General features: G+C 54.9%; 1 protein-coding gene across 3 annotated transcripts; it reads left to right on the top strand.

Moving 5' to 3' along the window:
• The first annotated feature begins 283 nt into the window (after positions 1–283).
• SLC27A4 (solute carrier family 27 member 4) lies at positions 284–17879 on the top strand. 3 transcript variants are annotated; one of them, XM_030535698.1, is made up of 13 exons: positions 284–366; positions 7494–7660; positions 8467–8861; positions 10878–11036; positions 11606–11675; positions 11817–11908; positions 12595–12704; positions 13380–13589; positions 14086–14212; positions 14874–15011; positions 15658–15822; positions 16670–16816; positions 17599–17879. In XM_030535698.1, exons 1-13 carry the CDS (start codon positions 328–330, stop codon positions 17754–17756), a joined length of 1977 nt encoding a protein of 658 aa, XP_030391558.1. In that variant the 5' UTR covers positions 284–327; the 3' UTR covers positions 17757–17879. The 3 variants fall into 3 exon arrangements, with proteins under 3 accessions (XP_030391558.1, XP_030391560.1, XP_030391561.1); XM_030535700.1 differs by lacking the exon at positions 284–366 and adding an exon at positions 381–447; XM_030535701.1 differs by lacking the exon at positions 284–366 and having other exon boundaries at positions 7634–7708.
• Positions 17880–18238: the final 359 nt, after the last annotated feature.

The following is an 18238-nucleotide window of genomic DNA, read 5'->3' as shown; positions in this document are numbered from 1 at the left end:
GAGTCCAATTAACTCAGATCTACCCGTGGGGAGGGGGTGCTGGGCGGTGGGAACCGGCTGCAGGGGGGGAGCGGGGAGAACAATGCCCGGAAAGTAGAAAGAGGCGAGTGAAGCGCCCTCTGCTCCCAGCGGGAGACCACGTGTAGGATGTGGACAAGAGAACTACAACTCCCAGCATGCCGCGCGGCTCCCAGGCCCCCTCCCCCCCAGCTGCTCCCCTCCCGCATTGCTGCAGCGGCAGGTTCCTCTGGGCGGAGGGGGAGGGCGGTGCAGGTGGACGCGGCGGCAGGAAGCAGGCGGGCGCCCGGCTCGGGCCCTTCGGCAGCCATGCGGGAGGCGCAGCCTCTGACAGGCGGGCGCGGGCAGGTGCGGGGCTGACAGTCGCTGGCGGGAGCCGCCGCGGCGCGGGGTCCGCGGGGGGAGCCGAGAGGCCTGTCGGGCCAAGCGGTAAGTGGGGGGGGGCTGTGGGTCAGGCGCCCCCATGCAGCGCCCCAGTCTGTCCCCCTGGGCGGCTCATCCCCAGCCTGGGGCATGGGGCGGGGCAGGAGCCCTCGCTGCCGCTGTGGGGAGAGATGGAAGGAGGCTTGTTGGGTGACCTGTTCCTCCCCTGGTTGGGTGGGTCTCCCCGCAGAGATCCCCTGCCCGGCTCCAGGTGGGCGGATGGAAACCCACTGCTGCCCTTCGCTGTGTGTGTCTTTCTGTGGGGAGAGGCTGCTGGGAAAGGGGGAAGCGCGTGGGGGGAGCCATTGTTTGCTGGGGGAGGCATCGCCCCCAGAAATGGGGGTTTAGGCTCCCTGCCGTGACTGAGCAGATTGGCTTATGAGTGGTGCTGGGTGGGGATGCTGGAAGGGAATGGGAAATCGCTGTCACCTCTCTTTGGCTACAGGACTGTGGTCCCCCTTTTTGCTTTTAGCCCCCAGTGTCAATGGTTGAAAAGAGAGACTGCAGCTTTCTTTCCCTTTCACTCTGCAAACTTGCCCATGGATAGAAGATCCACCGGCTGCAATGGACCATTTAAACCGAGTCAGGTGGTGGTGTGAGGGTTCCTACTGTGACCGCCTGGCAAACTGTGTGTATCCCAGCTGGATAGGAATGTAGTACAGCCTCTTACTGAAAGAAACCGGCAGGAGGTGCAGGGTTTGATGGCAAACCCTGGTCGGAGTCTCCAAACAGTGCAGTGACCAAAAGGGGGACAAAAGCCTGGGTAATGCATTGTATTCTTATTTTAACCTCTGTGTTGCCTAAATTCAAGAGATGCTTTCTTGGTAGCATGAAATGGGGCCTGGAGTATATTGCTGTTGTCAACAGCATTTCCAAAAGTGTGCTGGGCTCTCTGTGTTCCAATTGGAAAGGCAGGCTCTTTGCCTGGAAGCACTTTTGGTTAGTTGCCAAAAAAAAAAAAAGTTTCTTGAGCGTTGTTAGTTGTTGTATCTCTCTGATGCTCATGGGTCACATCCTGTCCCTGTCTGATAGACCGTGAAGGTCTTCCTTGTACACTGCCACGGATTTCCACTCCCTCCCCCTTAAGTTCTTCATATCAGAGAAAAGTGAATCACTGACCCTCTGCATTTAACATAGTGCATCTGCCTGGCAGGCCCGGTTAAGCTCAATCATCTCTGCTAGTGACCCTTGCGCTTGGTTGGGTAATGTAAGAGATTCGATTGATACCATTATCCCAAAGGAACAGAAACAATGTAGATAAGAACAGGAGGCTCAGTTGAGAGCTGGTGTAACATATCTGCAAACTGGCCCCTTTAAGTTAGGTTCGGCAGAGAGATGTCCAAATACACTGGCCACACCAGCATTCGTTGCCGTCTCTGGAGTTGCCCCTGCTGACATCACCGCTGAGTCTTGCCCAAACTTTCTCCAGTTCTCTGAAGCTTGCAGGCTGAGGGTTTTTGTGTTCCTGGCCTTGCTCAGCCTGCTTTGGAGGATAATGTCTGTTTCAGAGGAAATAGTGGGACTGTGGGGTTTATTGGACCTGGAAAGAACTTTGAGATCCTCAGTTGAAAGAATCCTAGAATATCAGGGTTGGAAGAGACCTCAGGAGGTATCTAATCCAACCTTCTGCTCAAAGCAGGACCAATCCCCAACTAAATCATCCCAGCCAGGGCTTTGTCAAGCCTGACCTTAAAAACCTCTAAAGAAGGAGATTCCACCAGCTCCCTAGGTAACCCATTCCAGTGCTTCACCACACTCCTAGTAAAAGGGTCTCTGCATCTGTATATTGTTTACTTGTGGACCTGCTGCCCCTGTCAGGAGGGTTTAATAGGACTCATGATACCTGCTGTAGATGTAGGAGAGAAAGCAGAAGGGAACGCTGGAAGAGATGGCATGAGAGAGATGGGCATTGGGTGGAACCACGGAGAAGAAGAGAAGTAGTAAAATGCAGTAAAAGAATGGAAGTCAGTGGAGAGGTTAAAGAATGGGGAAGACATGGCTAGAACAGTAGTCTTAGCAGCTGTACTTTAGCTGGTGTGGCGTGGCATAGGGAGTGCTTGCAACTGAAGTTCCCAGAGGATAGGCTGTCCTCTGGGTAGAGAGGAAGGGATGGATTTTTGGAGCTATTGTAAAGAAAGAGGCAGCAGGATTTGGTGAGGGTTTAGGTGCTGGGGGAGGAGGAAAAAGAGGAACCAGAGCTAGCTAGCACTGATGCAAGTTGGAGTGATGGGAAGAGTGCTGGCATGGCTGATGCTGATGGGAGAAGGGCAGAGAAGGAAGGTGTAACAGGAAGTGTGGAGTCAGGTATTGACTCTGTACCCTGTCACTCACATCCTCACCAGTATACATTACTTGGGACCTGACTGAAAGACAGGCAGTTGGCAGGCCAATTAACTGTCTGAGGGGCTAATTGGGTGGAAGTAACCCCAGCAGCTGGGACTATAGGAACAGACAGGAAGGATGTGCCAAGGAAGAGAGTAGGGAGCCTGAAGGCAGGTAGGTGGGGTGGTACTAACACTGTAGTCTTCCTCAGAGGCAGGCAGAGGGAAGCTGGCTACTCATCATAAATAGCATGTAAATAACACTCAAGGAGGTGGCTTGCTGATGGGCTATAATCAAGCCTGCTGGTGGTTCAGAACACCTGAAGTGGAGGTGGTGGTCTGTTACTGAGGCTGGAAAAGACTTTCAGGGGACCACTGTGTGACAAAAGAGTTTGGAAGGAAAGATTGGCACAACCGTGGATGAGAACTAAGAGGTAGGCTGGGTTGTGGGCTCTCCTAGGAATCTGGCCACACTCTCACAGACAATTGGATTGTGCCTTTTCTGGCTGGGTGCTGAAATGAAGTCCAGCAGGATACAAGATCCTGCTCAGATCTCCTTTGATGTTGGAGCATTGTTCCTGTGCTAGGCAAGACAGCCCATGGAAGCTGGAATCACTCCAGAATAGTGAGGCTTCATTGACACACACGTACATCGCTGGGGAAAGGAGGAGCTGTTTGCATGACTTCCTTACCGTGGAGGGCAGGTTCTCCAGGGAGGTCATATGGTGAATCCACATACTCCCCCAGCCGTCCTAGGTGTGTCCCCTCCCTAGCCAGCATTGCTTACTTTTGGGGCATTGGTGGCTGCCTGGTCATCCCCCCAAAAGGAGGCGGTTGCAGGCACCTTGCATAGTGGTAACCATCTCCATCTTTGGGTGGCCCTCAGTGGTCCACAATCCCATTGTTTTTCCCTATAGAAATATCAGGACCACCAAGCCTGGCCTGTCCTGCTTTTGCTGGGGGAGCTCTGAGGATATTACCTGGGAGCTCTCACCCCCTAATGAGGGGGGAATAGGTCTCTCATGGAGCGCTACAGCTAAATAAGTATTCACAAAAGCAAGCTATCAGGAAAGAGTTGGAATCTGGCTGGCTAACTGTCCTCCTCTCCTGGATGCTTGGCTCCTGGGCTGATATCTCACTGGTTCTCCAGTCTCCACAGGTCTCATCTGCACTAGGAAAACTAGGAGCAGTAAATCACGATCACAGAACTGTCCCCTGCAGCGAGTGAGTTACGGGCCCTAATTTTCCTTGTGCCGGTGCAGCCAGACAAGCTCTGAATTCCTAATGTAAAAATCAAGCAGGAGATAAAGACCTGGTTTGAGCAAAGCCTCCCAGGCCGCTGCTTTATGCCAGGAAGGAGCAGAAATGGGCACAGGCCCAACATCACTGCCTGTCTTCTTGGGAGCAACTCCTGCACCTTGATGCTTTGTGAGATTTCTGGGATGCCCTGAGGAGGTTCCAGGGAGTGGGACTCAGCTCCTAGCTGAGTGCAGCCTGCAATCCCAGCACTTCTGTATTTGATGATCTGACTCTCCCTTCTGCAGGTATGTGGAGTGAATTGGTTAAGTGTGTGTCCAGCTCCGTCTCCCCTGTGAAATTGGGAGTGCTTGGCGGTGCAACACCAAATGCCTCAGAAAACATGTGGAAATGGCTGGAGAGGGACAGACAGACTTGGTGCTTTGAGCAGGGTGCCCATAGCAGCACTGTGATCTGCATTAAATGCTGGTGTTTGTAGGAGATTTGTGAGTCTGATACCCATGGAAAGAGGTTAACTATGGCTCAGGGAAAGTTCCCCAATCCTGCAGTGAAATCTACATGGTCAGACCCCTGCATGGAGTTCCTTTGTAGTCAGTAGAGCCCCTTGTGAGTACAGGGCTTTCCCCACAGATGGAGCAGCTTGCAGGAGTGGGGCTTAGATGAGCTGCAGTGAATAATGCTTTCCCCCCAAATAAGCACAAATGTTTGTACAGCACCAAGCGCAATAGGGCCCGGGGACCCTGACTGGGGCCTCTCAGAACTTCTGTAATACAAATACCCACCTACCTTATTATCGTAGCCATCTGTGATTACAGACCAGGGAACCCAAGCACAGGGAAGTTCAGTGGAAGAACCAGGAACAGAGCCCCGCTCTGCTTCCCCAGCCCTTCCCCCGACAGAACCACTGTATCGCAACACAATGTGCCAAACCAGGAGCAGGTCTCTGCCCAGGTGGAAGGCATAAGAGGAGAGGTCATTCCAGGCCTAGTGTTTCAGGGAATGGGTGTGTGCTTGGGAGCTTTCAGGAGGAGGGAGGTAAGGAGAGAGCTTGATGGATGTTAATATGGAGCAGGCAGGGCGGGAAGTTTGGGAGAGTCTGAGATCTTTGAACTGGGGAAGGGATTGCAAACAACATTCCCAGGAAATCTGAGTCCATGATCATGTACGGGTGTTATAGGAGCTCCTAGAGAATCCACTCAGCAACCAGGGCCCCCCACTGCGTCATCATTTTATTGGCTCCTCAGATGTGCATCAGGGCACACATCCCCTGGGTTAGATTCCTGCATTAGCAGCCTGTCTGCAATAAGCAAGATATTCTCTGTGGCCCTCAGCACTGCTGTAGCTAACCTTGGAGGAGAGAGAGAGAGAGAAGTGTGTGATGCCAAAGAGATGGGTCCTTCAGTCAGCTCAAAACCAGCCACGCTCCCATGTTTGTCTGGGGAATCCCAGGGGATGACGGCACAGAGCACCCCATCTTCCCAAGACTTCACCCGGGGACCAGAGAACTGAAAGGTTCCTGGCCAGAGCTTGTAATTGTGAGGGGATCCCCTGCTGCCCTAATCGCTGTGGGACCAAGGAGTTTGCCAGTCCAGAAACGTTAAATCCGCAGGAATGAATAGGAAATTGTGTTAATTTCCTTCCCTTTCATCCTGTGTCAGGAAGGACCAGCCTTATCTGTGGGGCCTTGAGCTGCCGGCATGGGAGATTAGCCTGTGATTGCCTTCCCCTCTTGATGCGCAGCTGCTACGTGGAAGGATCCCTCTATAGGTTGCTGCCTTTCTGCGCCACTGCCAGCGAAAGTGTCAGCCCACAGGGGTGGCCCCCCGATCTGGTCTGGCTGCCGCTATGGGGATGGGAAGGTGGAAATGCAGGAGCAGGGTCACAGCTGACCTGCGAGTCTGTAGGGGAGAGTGTCTAGCAGTGTGTGCTTGAGGTTGATCACTGGAATTTCCCTGTGCCCCTTGGGAGGAAGGCGTGAAGGCTATGCCTATGCAGCCCCCCTAACCCTGGTCACAGCTGTGCTGCCCCCTGGTGGTGCACATCTGGGAGACACGTCTGATCTGTTCCAGGAGCCCATCTGTGACCGCGTTACCTGGGCTCCGCTTTCTAGATCAGCTCTGGCTGCGGCTCAGCTAGGAAGTGTCGTGATCATATGAAAACCTGCAAACCCTTACGGAGCTCAAAAAACTTAGATCCTGTTTTCTGTCCTAGTTCCTGTTGTGCGTGTTGGGTTTTTTTTAAGTCCTGTCAAAGAAGCATGCAAAGCTGAAATGCTTAGTAGGCCATGTGGTCTAGCATTTAGAGCCAGAGCGTGGGGTGCAGGAGGAGCTAGCCTCATTGAGTCAACAATTTGCCAGGGCACGGCCGGAGAGTCGAATCCACTTCGGTCCTGGCAGAATTGGAGTAAAGCGAAAGGAGGAGCCTCAGTATAAATTGGAGGCTGATGCTGAGTTTTCCTGGGTCTATAGATTTGAAACTTACTTGTCACTGGTTCATTGCTTTCCTGCCACTGTCTGACAACTGCACAATGGTCCCATGTGTATTACCCCATTTTACACCTTGGGGAAACTGAGGCAAGGAAATGGCGTAACTTGTCCAAGGCCACAGAGAGAGTCTATGCCGGAACTGGGATTAGGCCTCTGTTTCCCAGTCTTGTGCTCCAGCTACTGGCACACGCCTCTCTGCTATCTCAGTATCTGTCAGATTAGTCCCCATCTTCAGTTCCCCAAATGTGAAGGGCCACATCTCTGGCAGGTGTAAATCAGCATAGCTCCACTGGCTTGACTGCAGGGTGTGTCTGATGTGAATGGTGTTACATTGATTTACACCAATGGGGGTTTGGCCCACTGGGTTTAACATATGGTGCTGCGGAACAGAAATCTTCCTGGCTCATTCCCTGGTTCTTATCCTGCCGTCCTCCCAGTTCCAGCCTGTATCCCATGCTCCCCCCGGGTATTTCATGATGATTCTAGTTCATGCTTGTGGTAGTTTGCTGAGGTTATGGTCTCCGTCCCGGGAGACACCTGCTTGTGATCAACCTGGTGTGAGCAGGGTTAGACACCATTGGCTCTTATCAAACCAGCAGACGGAGCACAATCTACACCATCCTGGTGAGCTGTGCTCCGGGGTACACGGCGAAGTGCAGGCCCAGCCAGAGGCCACGAGACGCACCAGCAGTGGTTTCAGACGGTGCCTATTGGTAGCATCTGCTGCTCCCAGTCAGTTTACAGGGAAGCCCAATGGGGTGCCACGCAGGGGTTCAATCCTGCTTGCCTTACTGCTTTGCATGGCCTGCGTAAGGGGAGCAGGATTTAGCCCATGTTGCCCTCCCCATTCCCACCTTGACACCTCCCAATGCAGGGAAATTGCACTTTCTTTGTCACTCCTACTTCAGGTTGGCGTCTGCCTTGGGGCTCCCTTGGGAAGCATCAGAGTTAAAACCAGTGACTGATCTCCACTGTCTCTCCCCCACAGGCCAAGATGTTGCGGCTGGCTTTCCTCACCGCGCTCTTTGTGCTCTTCAGGCTGGTCCTGAGGCTCTCCTGGGTCCAGGTGATCCCTGCCCTCTTCATATTCTACTTGGGCTCCGGGGGGTGGAAATTCCTGCGCATTGTCTTCAAGACAATAAGGAGGGATGTCACGTAAGTGTCCTTGCTGGAAACTGCCCTCTCTGTCCCGTTTGCATTAAGGTAACCCCCAGCGCGGGACCGGGTAGGGGGAGCTGGGGCTGCCAAGATGAGGGAAGAATCCTGCTGTGGCTGGGGCAATGCAGGGATGAGAGGGGAGAGCTCTGACTGCTAGCCTCTTGCCTATACCTCAGCCCCCTGCTGAGGTTACTCAGGCAGCTCAGTGAGGAATACGGCCCCTGCCAGGCGTGGGAGAGAGTTGCTCTTGGGACCTGAGATCTCTCTGAAATCTCTGGCTGAGTCTCTCCGAGATATGATTGCAGCTGAGGTCCCGGCGACTGTCTCTGACCTTGGACTTCCCTCGGTCCCTAAAAATGTTGACTTGGCAGTAAGGTGTCTGCACTCTGGACCTGGCTCTCTGAGCTGGGGCCAAGGAGATGCAAAGAATGTACCGGGATCAAGGACGAGCTGGCTTCTAGCGCGGAGTCGTGGGGGCATGGCTCGGAGGGAACAGGTGCCCTGTGGCCTGTTGCACAATATCTGCTCCCCCGAGGTGGCAGGGCTGTTCCTTTAGCTCATCTGGGGGTTGGGGAGGAGCATTTGTAATTCTCTTTGAGAGGAAGAGGCTGGGTTCTATCCCCTTCCCTGCTTCTTGGATGTAATCTGTTTCTGGTTATAAAGGGTCTCTCTGGAAAGCTCCACACGCCGATCCCCTGTTCCCCCTGAGCGACGGGAGGGAGACCCACAGTCTTGGCTGGGTCTGGTTGCATGGCCTCCATGTGGATCAGTGCAGAGAATCTTCTGTCCTGTTTGGTTGGCAGCACGGGGCTAGTCCTGATGAGGGTGAAGTGGCAGGTGTGGCGGCACTTGAGAGGGAAAAACACCATCCCCAAGATCTTCCAGAAAACGGTCCGCAAGCACCCAGAGAAGACGGCGCTGATCTCCCAGGGAACGGGCGAGAGCTGGACCTTCCGCCAACTGGATGAGTACTCCAGCCAGGTGGCCAACTACCTGTATGAGCAGGGCTTCCGCTCCGGCGACGTTGTGGCCTTGTTCATGGAATCCCGCAACCAGTATGTGGGTCTCTGGCTGGGGATGGCCAAGATTGGGGTGGAGGCAGCGCTCGTGAACTCCCACCTGCGCATGGAGGCCCTGCTGCACTGCATCAACATCTCCAACTCCAAGGCCGTGGTGTTCGGGGCTGAGATGATGGAAGGTAAGAGGAGTCAGTCAGTCGTGTCCCCAGACGTGTGCTTGGAGGTGGCAAAGTCGTTGGGAAGAGCACAGTGCTGGGAGGCCCCTTCTCCCCCCCCCATCTTTGCTGGCTAGTCTGGCCCGGTGGTAAGAGTAGCTGTGGCTGTCTCTCCTGGGGTGGGTCTCTGAGCTGCTGTAGGGGGGTGAGTGGGGGTGATTCCAGGAGGGCTGCTGGCATGAGACCCCCGGCTCTTTTGCTGGGGGGTGAGCCAGAGCTGGCCCTTGAGCATGCATGAGAGTTGGGGGTGCATTTTGGCTTAGTAGAGTGTAGGTGTCACCGGACGCCACCCAGTGGGGTAGGTAGGGAGTCAAGAATTGTAATGTGACACTGCTGTGAAATCTGCTGAGCCAGAGTCTGTAATGCCAGGGTATCAACTGGGGGCGGTTTGCCACCATGAAAACAAGCACCTTTCTGGAAGCCCCACAGCCAGCTGGCGCTTTGCACCGGACGCCAGCGCCTTTGTGATGACTCCATGGGATCAGGGAAACACCTGCCAAGATCTGAGCCGTGTAAATGCCCAGGAAGGAGAGTCATTGTCTAGAATGAACCAAGGGGCTAGAATATAATAACTAAGGCAGTTGGGAAAACTTAGGCTGAATATCAGTGGCTGAGGGACCACTGTTAGGTTGTGGAGCAGCCTCCAGAAGGAAGCTCCAGCCCTGGGGATATTTAAAACAAGTCTCAGAAAATATAGTAGTTGGTTCAGGAGATGAGTCACTGTCACTGTCACTTCAGGCTGCTGGTTCAAATCCAGCCCTGGTTCATAGTGACTGAGGGCCTCATTCACCTCTGTAATGCAGTTATGCCAGTGTAAAGCAGGCCCTGAGAGCTGTTTGGCCACCTTGTGAAATGAGTTTGCTGGGTCTCAGCCCTGTCCCCAATGGGCAAGTGTCACCTAAATCATCGCCCCACTGATCCTTATTGGTTCTCCCTTAGCAGAGGAACCCAGTACCAAATAGACAATAGAGACTGACTTCTCTTGGCCTAACGGTTGGTCCCTCCGGCATAGGGCTGAGGCCCTGCCTATACTGTGGATAAACAGAGGTCCACAGCTTCCACTGAGTTCCTCTTGTGAACACTTCCCTGTCACTTGATGGCTTCACCATCACAGCTCTGGCATTTGGTCACACGAGTGAGTCGAATCAGGGCACCAGATGAAAGCAAGCGGTCATTATGGGGTTAGCTGTGGCTGCTGAGTGACCTCCCCCATCGCATGTCGGTGCAGTCTGTCTCTTCTCCCAGGGGCAGGTCTTAACGTTTGTTAGGAGTGATTCTCCCCTGGTCGCCTGCAGCCCCCGTGCCCAGATCTCTCCAGGTCACGCTGCTGTTCGGCCTCATCTTCTTGTGCCTTTGTCAGGGCGCTGGAACAATTTTAAGGTGGGGGTGCTGAAAGCCATTGCCATTGCAGGAACTGTCTGAGGGAGGCCGGCATGCCTCTATTATTGCTCCAAGCCAGGGAGTGTTGCCACACCCCCAGTGTCACTAGGTCCAGCACTCCTGGCCTTTGTCCACCAACGCCCGCAAACCTCATCGGTGTTGAATTCACACCTGAGAGGCACCTGGCTGGAGGAATGAGAGTTTCTGATGTTCTTTTTTTAATAGGACTAAAATGGTCCCGGGCTGTGGCCAGTAAGGACTGTCCAGGTTTGGAGACTGACAGGTGCCTTCCTATTGTGCTGGGACTGCCTGAAAGTTTCACAGACTGCCTGAAAGTGCTCTGAAGAGTCCAAGTGTCGCTGCTCTAGACTGTAGCCTGAAGCAGCCTGGGTGAAGCAAGTTCCTGAGCCAGTTGCCCTCAGGCTGGGGAGAAGAGAACCCTGGGCTGGAGCAGGCTATGGATATAATGTCAGCTTGCACAAGTGTATGGGGGAGTTAGCTTTGTAAACCTTCCCACCCCTCTCTCGGTGCTCCTGGATCTCAATGTCTCGTAGATGTCCTTTCTCAGAGCTCCTGTGTCATGCTCTCCTTCCCTCCCAGCTATGCAGGAGGTACAGCCCTCCCTGGGGAAATCTGTTCGTCTCTTCTGCTCCGGAGAGTGGAATCCAGAATCTGCACCCCCAGGCACAGAACACCTGGACCCCTTGCTGGAGATGGCTCCTCGGCACCTGCCAAGCCCCCCGAAGAAAGGTTTCCTAGGTATGTCCCACATTACGAGATGTAGAGAGGGAGGGTGGGTTATTGTGCCTCTGGGTCTTTGTGCTATTCCCATGTGTCATCCGGCAATGAATAATCTCAGGGCGCAAACAGCTGGGGTGAAACAAATCCAGCCACGTCCATGTAAGTGGCAGAGAGATGGAGCGTGTGCAACTGCCCAGTCTGCTGATGTGTGACTCTCCTGCACTACACTCTGGGAAGCTGTTGCTCAGTGCTAGCCTGCTGTTGTGCAAGCCAGGCTGAGCTGAGCTCCCGTGCTCTGCCCTCTTTGGATGTCGCCCACTGGAGTATTTCTCAGCCTGAACCTGCTTATCTTAGCGAAGATCCTGGCATGCTCTTGGTGCTGTGCAAATAGTGAGGCCAGCTTGGGCGAGTGGACTTGATGGCAGCCCGAGGTGGGGTGGCCACAGCCAATGGGCTAGGAGCGAGTGCGTGTTCAGTTACCTGGCTTCATCCAGCACGCTGGCCCTTCTGGCTCCTTGGGAAAGAGGGGTTGTGAGATGCTGCTGTGATGCTGAATCCTCTCTCTGCCTTCCCTACCTGCCCTCCAGATAAACTCTTCTACATCTACACCTCTGGCACGACGGGGATGCCCAAGGCAGCCATCGTGGTCAATTGCAGGTAAGGGGGGGCTGTGCAGGGGCAGGCCACTGCTGCGTGCAAAGGGAATGGGGGTGGGATCTGGACCCTGCTAGCAGTGGAGGGCTCTGCTGGGCTGTTGCTCTGGCATGGCTACTGATGCACCCACTTCTCCTGCCCCAGGTACTATCGCATGGCATCCCTGGTGTATTACGGATTCCGCATGAGGCCAGATGATGTGATGTACGACTGCCTCCCTCTCTACCATGCGGCAGGTATCCAAGCCCCTGCTCACGCGTCTCCCTGCCCAAGCCTCTGTCGCCCGTTTCCTCACCTGTGACGTCGACAGACTCATAGTCCGGGGGCTGCTGCAGTGACTGGTGTAACATACCGCCAGCTGCTGTGTGCTGAGGAGGGGCTCTCCCATCTGTCCCCACTGGATCAATGTGAAGGACTGGGGTCTTCCCAAGGTCCATGGTAGCCACTTTGCAGTACTGGGCGCCCAGGACAAGGCAGCTAGTGGTTAGATCAGGAAGCTGATAGTACAGACCCCTGGGATCTGTTTCTGGCGTGTCACTGGGTCCCTGGGTGACCTTGGGCAAGTCACTTTACCCCATTTTATATATGGGGAAACTGAGGCAATGATGCACACCTTCCTCTGTAAGGTGCTTAGAGACCTAAGTGAGGGTATTGAGGGGCCCATTAGCACCACTAGTGATGGTGACTTTGGGAAATGGGCACCTCCCACTAAGAACCTACCTGAGTCCCTCCAGCTCCATCAAACAGCCCCGGGATGGAGATACCTTCTGGTCCCTACTGGATCCTGGGCTGGATTCAAACCAGAAGCCTCGAGGTGAAAGGCTCCATGTTCCCAAGCCAGCCTGTCCCATTTTTGGGATCAGCCACCCTCTCCCAAGAGACGGGAGGTTAATGGTTTCCCCTGTGCTTCCCTCTCGCCCAGGTAACATTGTCGGGATTGGCCAGTGCCTCCTCCAGGGGATGACTGTGGTGATCCGCAAGAAGTTCTCAGCCTCTCACTTCTGGGATGACTGTGTGAAGTACAACTGCACGGTGAGGCAGTGCGGGTGCAGGGGCCTCACAGTGGCGGGGGGGCACAAGAGGAAGAGCTGGCCGAGGAACCCCGAGATTCAGCAGCTTGCTGAGAATCCTGGGAGTTGGCAGCGGGGCCCTTGGATGTCTTTAAACCGAGGCTTTGGCTGGCTGTTTCCTATGGAGATGACTGTCACTGCAGCTGAGTCTGATGAGGGACAATCGCTTTCGCCTCAGTCACAGACCAGGACCCTGCTGTGCTAGGTGCTGTACAAACAGAATAAAAGCTGGTCCCTGCTGCAAGGTGCTTACAAACCAAGTAGTTCCATGACCTTTCCTTGCTCCTGCTCTTTATTGTATCATGCTCCGGAGGGCAGCCAGGCTGTTGCCTCTTGCAAGCAAAACAGGGAATGCCAGACTGGTTATTCCAGCTTACGAGGAGGCAGCCCGCTAGGAGGAGGCACAGAAGTGGCAACAGGACTCTTGGGTTCCATTTTTGGCTCTGTACTGACTCACTGGGTGACCTTGGGCAAGTCTCTTCCCCAACTGTCCCTCCCATCTGTATAACGGGGCTGTTAACACCCGCCTGGCTCCTGGGGGCTCGTCAGGGTTGACACTGCTCAAGTACTCTGCGGTCCCTGGGTGGAGGGTGCTGTGGAAGGGCACAGTGTGCCATGTCTCCCTTCCCCTCCGCAGATTGTCCAGTACATCGGGGAGATCTGCCGCTACCTCCTGAACCAGCCGTCCCAGGAGCTGGAGCGGCAGCACCGTGTGCGCATGGCCCTTGGGAACGGGCTGCGGATGTCCATCTGGAAGGAATTCATCTCCCGCTTCGGGATCCCCCAAGTCGCCGAGTTCTACGGTGCCACCGAGTGCAACTGCAGCCTGGGCAACTTCGACAACAACGTACGGCCCTGTCTGCTGCCTATGTCCTTCTGCCAGCCGCTGTGGCGTCTGCCCACCCACTGCAGCCCGGTCCTCCCTCCCCCCAGCTGCCGAGTGTGACCGTGATGTCTCGTCCAGACACATGGCCTCAGTGCTCCTGGTGGGGTGGTTCATGGGCTCAGAGAGCTGGCAGAATAGGCCATGGTGAGGGGCTGGGAATGGAGCAGACTTGGGAGGGGATGTCAGGAAACACCCCTTCTGATCCCGGGAGAGGACTGAGCTGGGTAAGCATCCCTCTGCGGGACAGGTGTGAGGCCCCTGCACTGACGTTGGCAGGGAGCCCTCAGTGACCTTGGGAAGGCAGCAGTGTGTGTCTGGTCTCTGGGGTGGGTTAGCTCCCGTATGTCCTGGGCGACCCCTTGGGCTGGCAGCTGGGGCGATAGGAGGGAAGTGAGGGTGAGGGCAGAGACACTTCCAGCTGCCATTGGGCTATGTCTCTGCGTTCTCTCGTTTCCAGGTTGGTTCCTGTGGCTTCAACAGCAGGATCCTGCCTGGGATTTACCCTGTCACCTTGGTGAGGGTGGACGAAGACACCATGGAGCTGATCCGTGGGCCGGATGGACTCTGCATCCCTTGTAAACCAGGTGAAGGGGGCTGGTGCGATGTGGGGAGCTGCCTCTGTCTATTGGTCCGTCCCTCTGTCCCGCTTTGCATGAGACCTGAACTAGAGACCTGATTTGTGATTAGCTGCGCAGGAGTCTCCGTTCTGACAAGCATCCAGGAGCATCCTCTGCTGTCATTGGAAACTGTGCCCCCTTTTGGTGGCTCTCTGCACCTCCAGGATTCCAGTTCAGTAGTGACTGGACATGGTTACCAACCCACGGATGTTGGGTGTCAGGTGTGAAGTGAGTGTGATGGTTCTCAGCCCAGTTCCCATGTTGCTGCTATCACTATCACGGCTGGCACTCCATGGCCATCCTGGGGGCAGTTTCAGCAGAGAGCCCAGGGACTGCATGGGCCATGGAGACAAGGCAGAGAGAGGAGCTCAGTCAGAGGTCCCATTGGGTCAGGGTTGAGCTCCATTGGGAGGACAGTATGGGGGAAGGTTTCTGAGGTAAACTGGACACTGGTGCGCTAGGAGATGTTTATACAGTAGAGCCCCCGTGTCCTCCCTAAAGCATCTCCTCCTCCCACAGAGACAGTGCACATGCACGCCGAGTGGAGCCGGCAATCTCTGTGTATTGTTGTCTCTGATAGAGCAGAATGGCTGGGACTGAGCATATCCCTCACTCTCTCTGCCCACAGGGGAGCCAGGACAGCTGGTAGGACGCATCATTCAGAGTGACCCTCTGCTGCACTTCGACGGGTACCTGAACCAGTCAGCCACCAGCAAGAAGATCGCCCATGACGTGTTCACCAAAGGGGACTCGACGTATCTTACTGGTGAGGTCCTTTATTCCCTAGCTGTAGAGGGTGCGCTCTGAGAGAAGGGGGTTGACACTGACAGGTTCACTTGGTCTCCAGGGTCGCCTTGCTAGTCCCAGCAAGGCCTTTGGTTAATCCTCTGCTCGCTGTCCCCATCCATACCTGGCGATCTCGCTCAATCACATTTACCCTTCCAGAGCCTCCCATCTGCCCCCTCTAACCACTTTGCAAACAGGAATTAAGAATCCCAACTGCGCTCCGTGACCCAAGAACTGGGGCAGGATAGTTTATCCTTTTGAGACCCTGAGGGGAAGTGATTTGTCCAGGGTGACCCAATGAATCCAGTGGCACGGTCTTGATATATTGTTAAGCCCAGGTTGTTGCTTTAACTACTTGATCATGCTTCCTTCCACTGCTCCACGCGGCCCAAGAGCCAGGACTCCTGGGTTCTAATCCCAGCTCTGCCCATGACTCCTGGCGGGCAGGTCATTTCCCCTCTCTGTGGCCCCAGTCCCCAGCTGTTGAATGGCGCTAACAATCATGAGCTGTCTCAGGCTGGGGGATAGTGAGGCCTGGCTGGAGGGCACTCTAGAAGAGCAGAGTGTTATGGTGACTCCGACCCTGGGAGCCTGTAGGCTCCTCTGACTTCCTCTGACTCCCCCAGGAGACGTGCTGATGATGGATGAATACGGCTACATGTACTTCCGGGACCGCACTGGGGACACCTTCCGTTGGAAGGGTGAGAATGTCTCCACGACAGAGGTGGAAGGGACTCTGAGCCGCATCCTCCACATGACAGACGTCGTCGTCTACGGGGTGGAGGTGCCAGGTAACCAGGGCTGAGGAGAGCTGCCCTCTGCTCTTGCCAGCTTTCCTTTGTCCTAAGTTTGGGGGTGATAGGCCTTCATCCCTTTGGCACTTGGTGCCTGGGCCCTGGTCTCCATCCTGTGAGTCTCTATGTTTATCCTGCTGCATGGGAGAGGGAGGAGGAGAGGTCAGGACTGGGATGCAGAATCTCCCATCTTTAGGCCGTGGGTGCATGAAACACTGTAGGTGAGAGTTTCCAGTCAATCTGGTTTGCCTGGGTGTAAATGACAACACAAGGTGAAGGGCAGAGCCAACCCCATTCTCGCTAACCTCTGGAGTTAACTCAGCCAAAGGCAGCTCTAATGGGATGAGGTGGCCACTGGGTATCGCTGGTATCTTGGCTTGTAGGCAACGGCGTCCAGCCAAAGCCGTCACATCAGTGCTGAGAGATTGGGGCTTTCCTGGATGTGTGTTCAATCAGGGGCTGATGCCAGAGACCCTGGCAAGGGGGTCAGTGTTGGGGGTTGAGGTGTATGTATGTGGTGCTGAAGGATGGAGACTGTGTCGCTGATGCATTATTTAAGCTGAGCCTTGGGGCTGTGTGTGTGTGTTGCCTCTGCCTCTTAAACACGTTGCTAACAGCCTGGCATTCCAGAGCCCTCTGGATTATCTGCCTTGTTGTGGGTTTCTGCAGCTGTGTTGTGTCTAGTCTTAGGCATATTGCTGCAGGCCTGGCAAGCTGTGTCCAGGGCCAGCTGGAGCACGGAGCTTGCTGAAGCTGCTCCCCGGCTGGGGTGTGTGTGTAGGTGAGTGAATGATTGCACCGGCCCCCTCCTGCTGTGTGCATCACCTTCTGTCCTGTGTTCCAGGCACCGAGGGGAAGGCAGGGATGGCAGCCATTGCTGACCCCAAGAATTCCTGCAACCTGGAGAGCTTTGCCAATGAGCTGAAGAAGGCCCTGCCCTTGTACGCACGGCCCGTCTTCTTGCGAGTGCTGCCAGAAGTCCATAAGACAAGTGAGCCCGCCCCAGCTGGGGACACTTTCCTTTTGAATTGACAAAAAGCCGGGAGTGGTCTTGCTTTTTAGCAAGTCTGTTTTTCTTTTTCACTCCGTACACTGGGATGGCGCCTGGGTGTTTGACGCCTGCGTACATTGGTGACCACACACCTTGCAAAGCTGTGGGGAGCCAGGCCCTGGCTCTTGGATGTCCTGGCCCCGCTGGCTGGCTGACTGTCTTTAAACTCAGCTGTCGGTAGTGGCACTCTAGCACGAGCAGGGAGGATGGGGAGGTGATGGCTGAGGATGCACAGTGAGCTTTCCAAGGGGGCCATGGTTTGCAGCACATGGTGAGAGAAAGGTGCTGCAGAAGAATAGTGCTGGTGAAACGCACCCTCACTCAGTGTGGGGCTCTGTCCTCCTCTAGGGGTGGCTGGGCCTCATAGCAGAGGGTTCTCAGTAAATAGAGACTCACACTTTGAGATGGAGAGGCCCTAAATTCAATCCCTGATGCAAACTGGCTCGCCTGAAGGTGAGGTATAGCCCTAGAATCGGGTTAGCAAGAGTTATGTCTGCTAGTACCGTCTCAGTCATGCTATGGGCGGGATCCAACAAGGGGTGAATGGGCTGATTCCCTCCTTGTGTGTGTTCCTAGTGGCAGTGGAGGATGGCAGGCTTGATTTCCAAAGGGGAAGCACCTGTTGAAAAGGTGGAATGGAGGAATAGGGAAGCTACCATGATGTCCACGGGCCACCTTCCTTCCCCACCGCTGCCCCTAACCCCTTGCTGCTTCCACCCCAGGCACCTACAAGTTCCAGAAGGTGGAGCTGCGCAGGGATGGATTTGACCCCACCGTGGTGAAGGACAGACTGTACTTCCTGGACTCCAGGCAAGGCTGCTACCTCCCATTGGACATGGAAGCCTTCAGGAGGATCCAGTCAGGACAACAGAAGCTGTAATGGGCGAGGCTCTGCAAGTCGCCTCTCAGATCCCTCTGCTGTGTCAGAACGAGGAAGGAAAGGGTTAAAGGATGACATGAAGGGCAGGCGCGAGCTTTATTTAATAAGTTTTACAGACACAGATGGTTGTGTTTGGTGGACTGGGGCGGGAGGTTATGTACCAAAGTATAGAATCATTATGGCTTTATTTTCTACTTCATACCAGGGTGGTGCCCTGGGCTGTGAGCATGAGGTCTTATATTCATCTATGGCCAGGGATGTGGGACTTTTGCCAGGCCAAGATGGCAAAGATCAGGGGCATGGGACCTTTGCCAGGCCAAGATGGCAGAGATGGGGGGCGCCCACCTTCCACGGGCCTCCATTTCCCTGCCATTGTTTATTTCTCTCCTTTGCTGTCCTGCTCACACTGCAGGGTCCAAAAAGGGCTGATGGCAGTAGTGCCTCTCTCAGGCCCCCAAGGACAATGTGGTCCTGGCCCTCCC

Source organism: Gopherus evgoodei, chromosome 16 (assembly GCF_007399415.2).
Source record: "Gopherus evgoodei ecotype Sinaloan lineage chromosome 16, rGopEvg1_v1.p, whole genome shotgun sequence".
NCBI classification, from domain to species: domain Eukaryota; kingdom Metazoa; phylum Chordata; order Testudines; family Testudinidae; genus Gopherus; species Gopherus evgoodei.
This window is presented reverse-complemented; position numbering and strand designations above follow the sequence as displayed.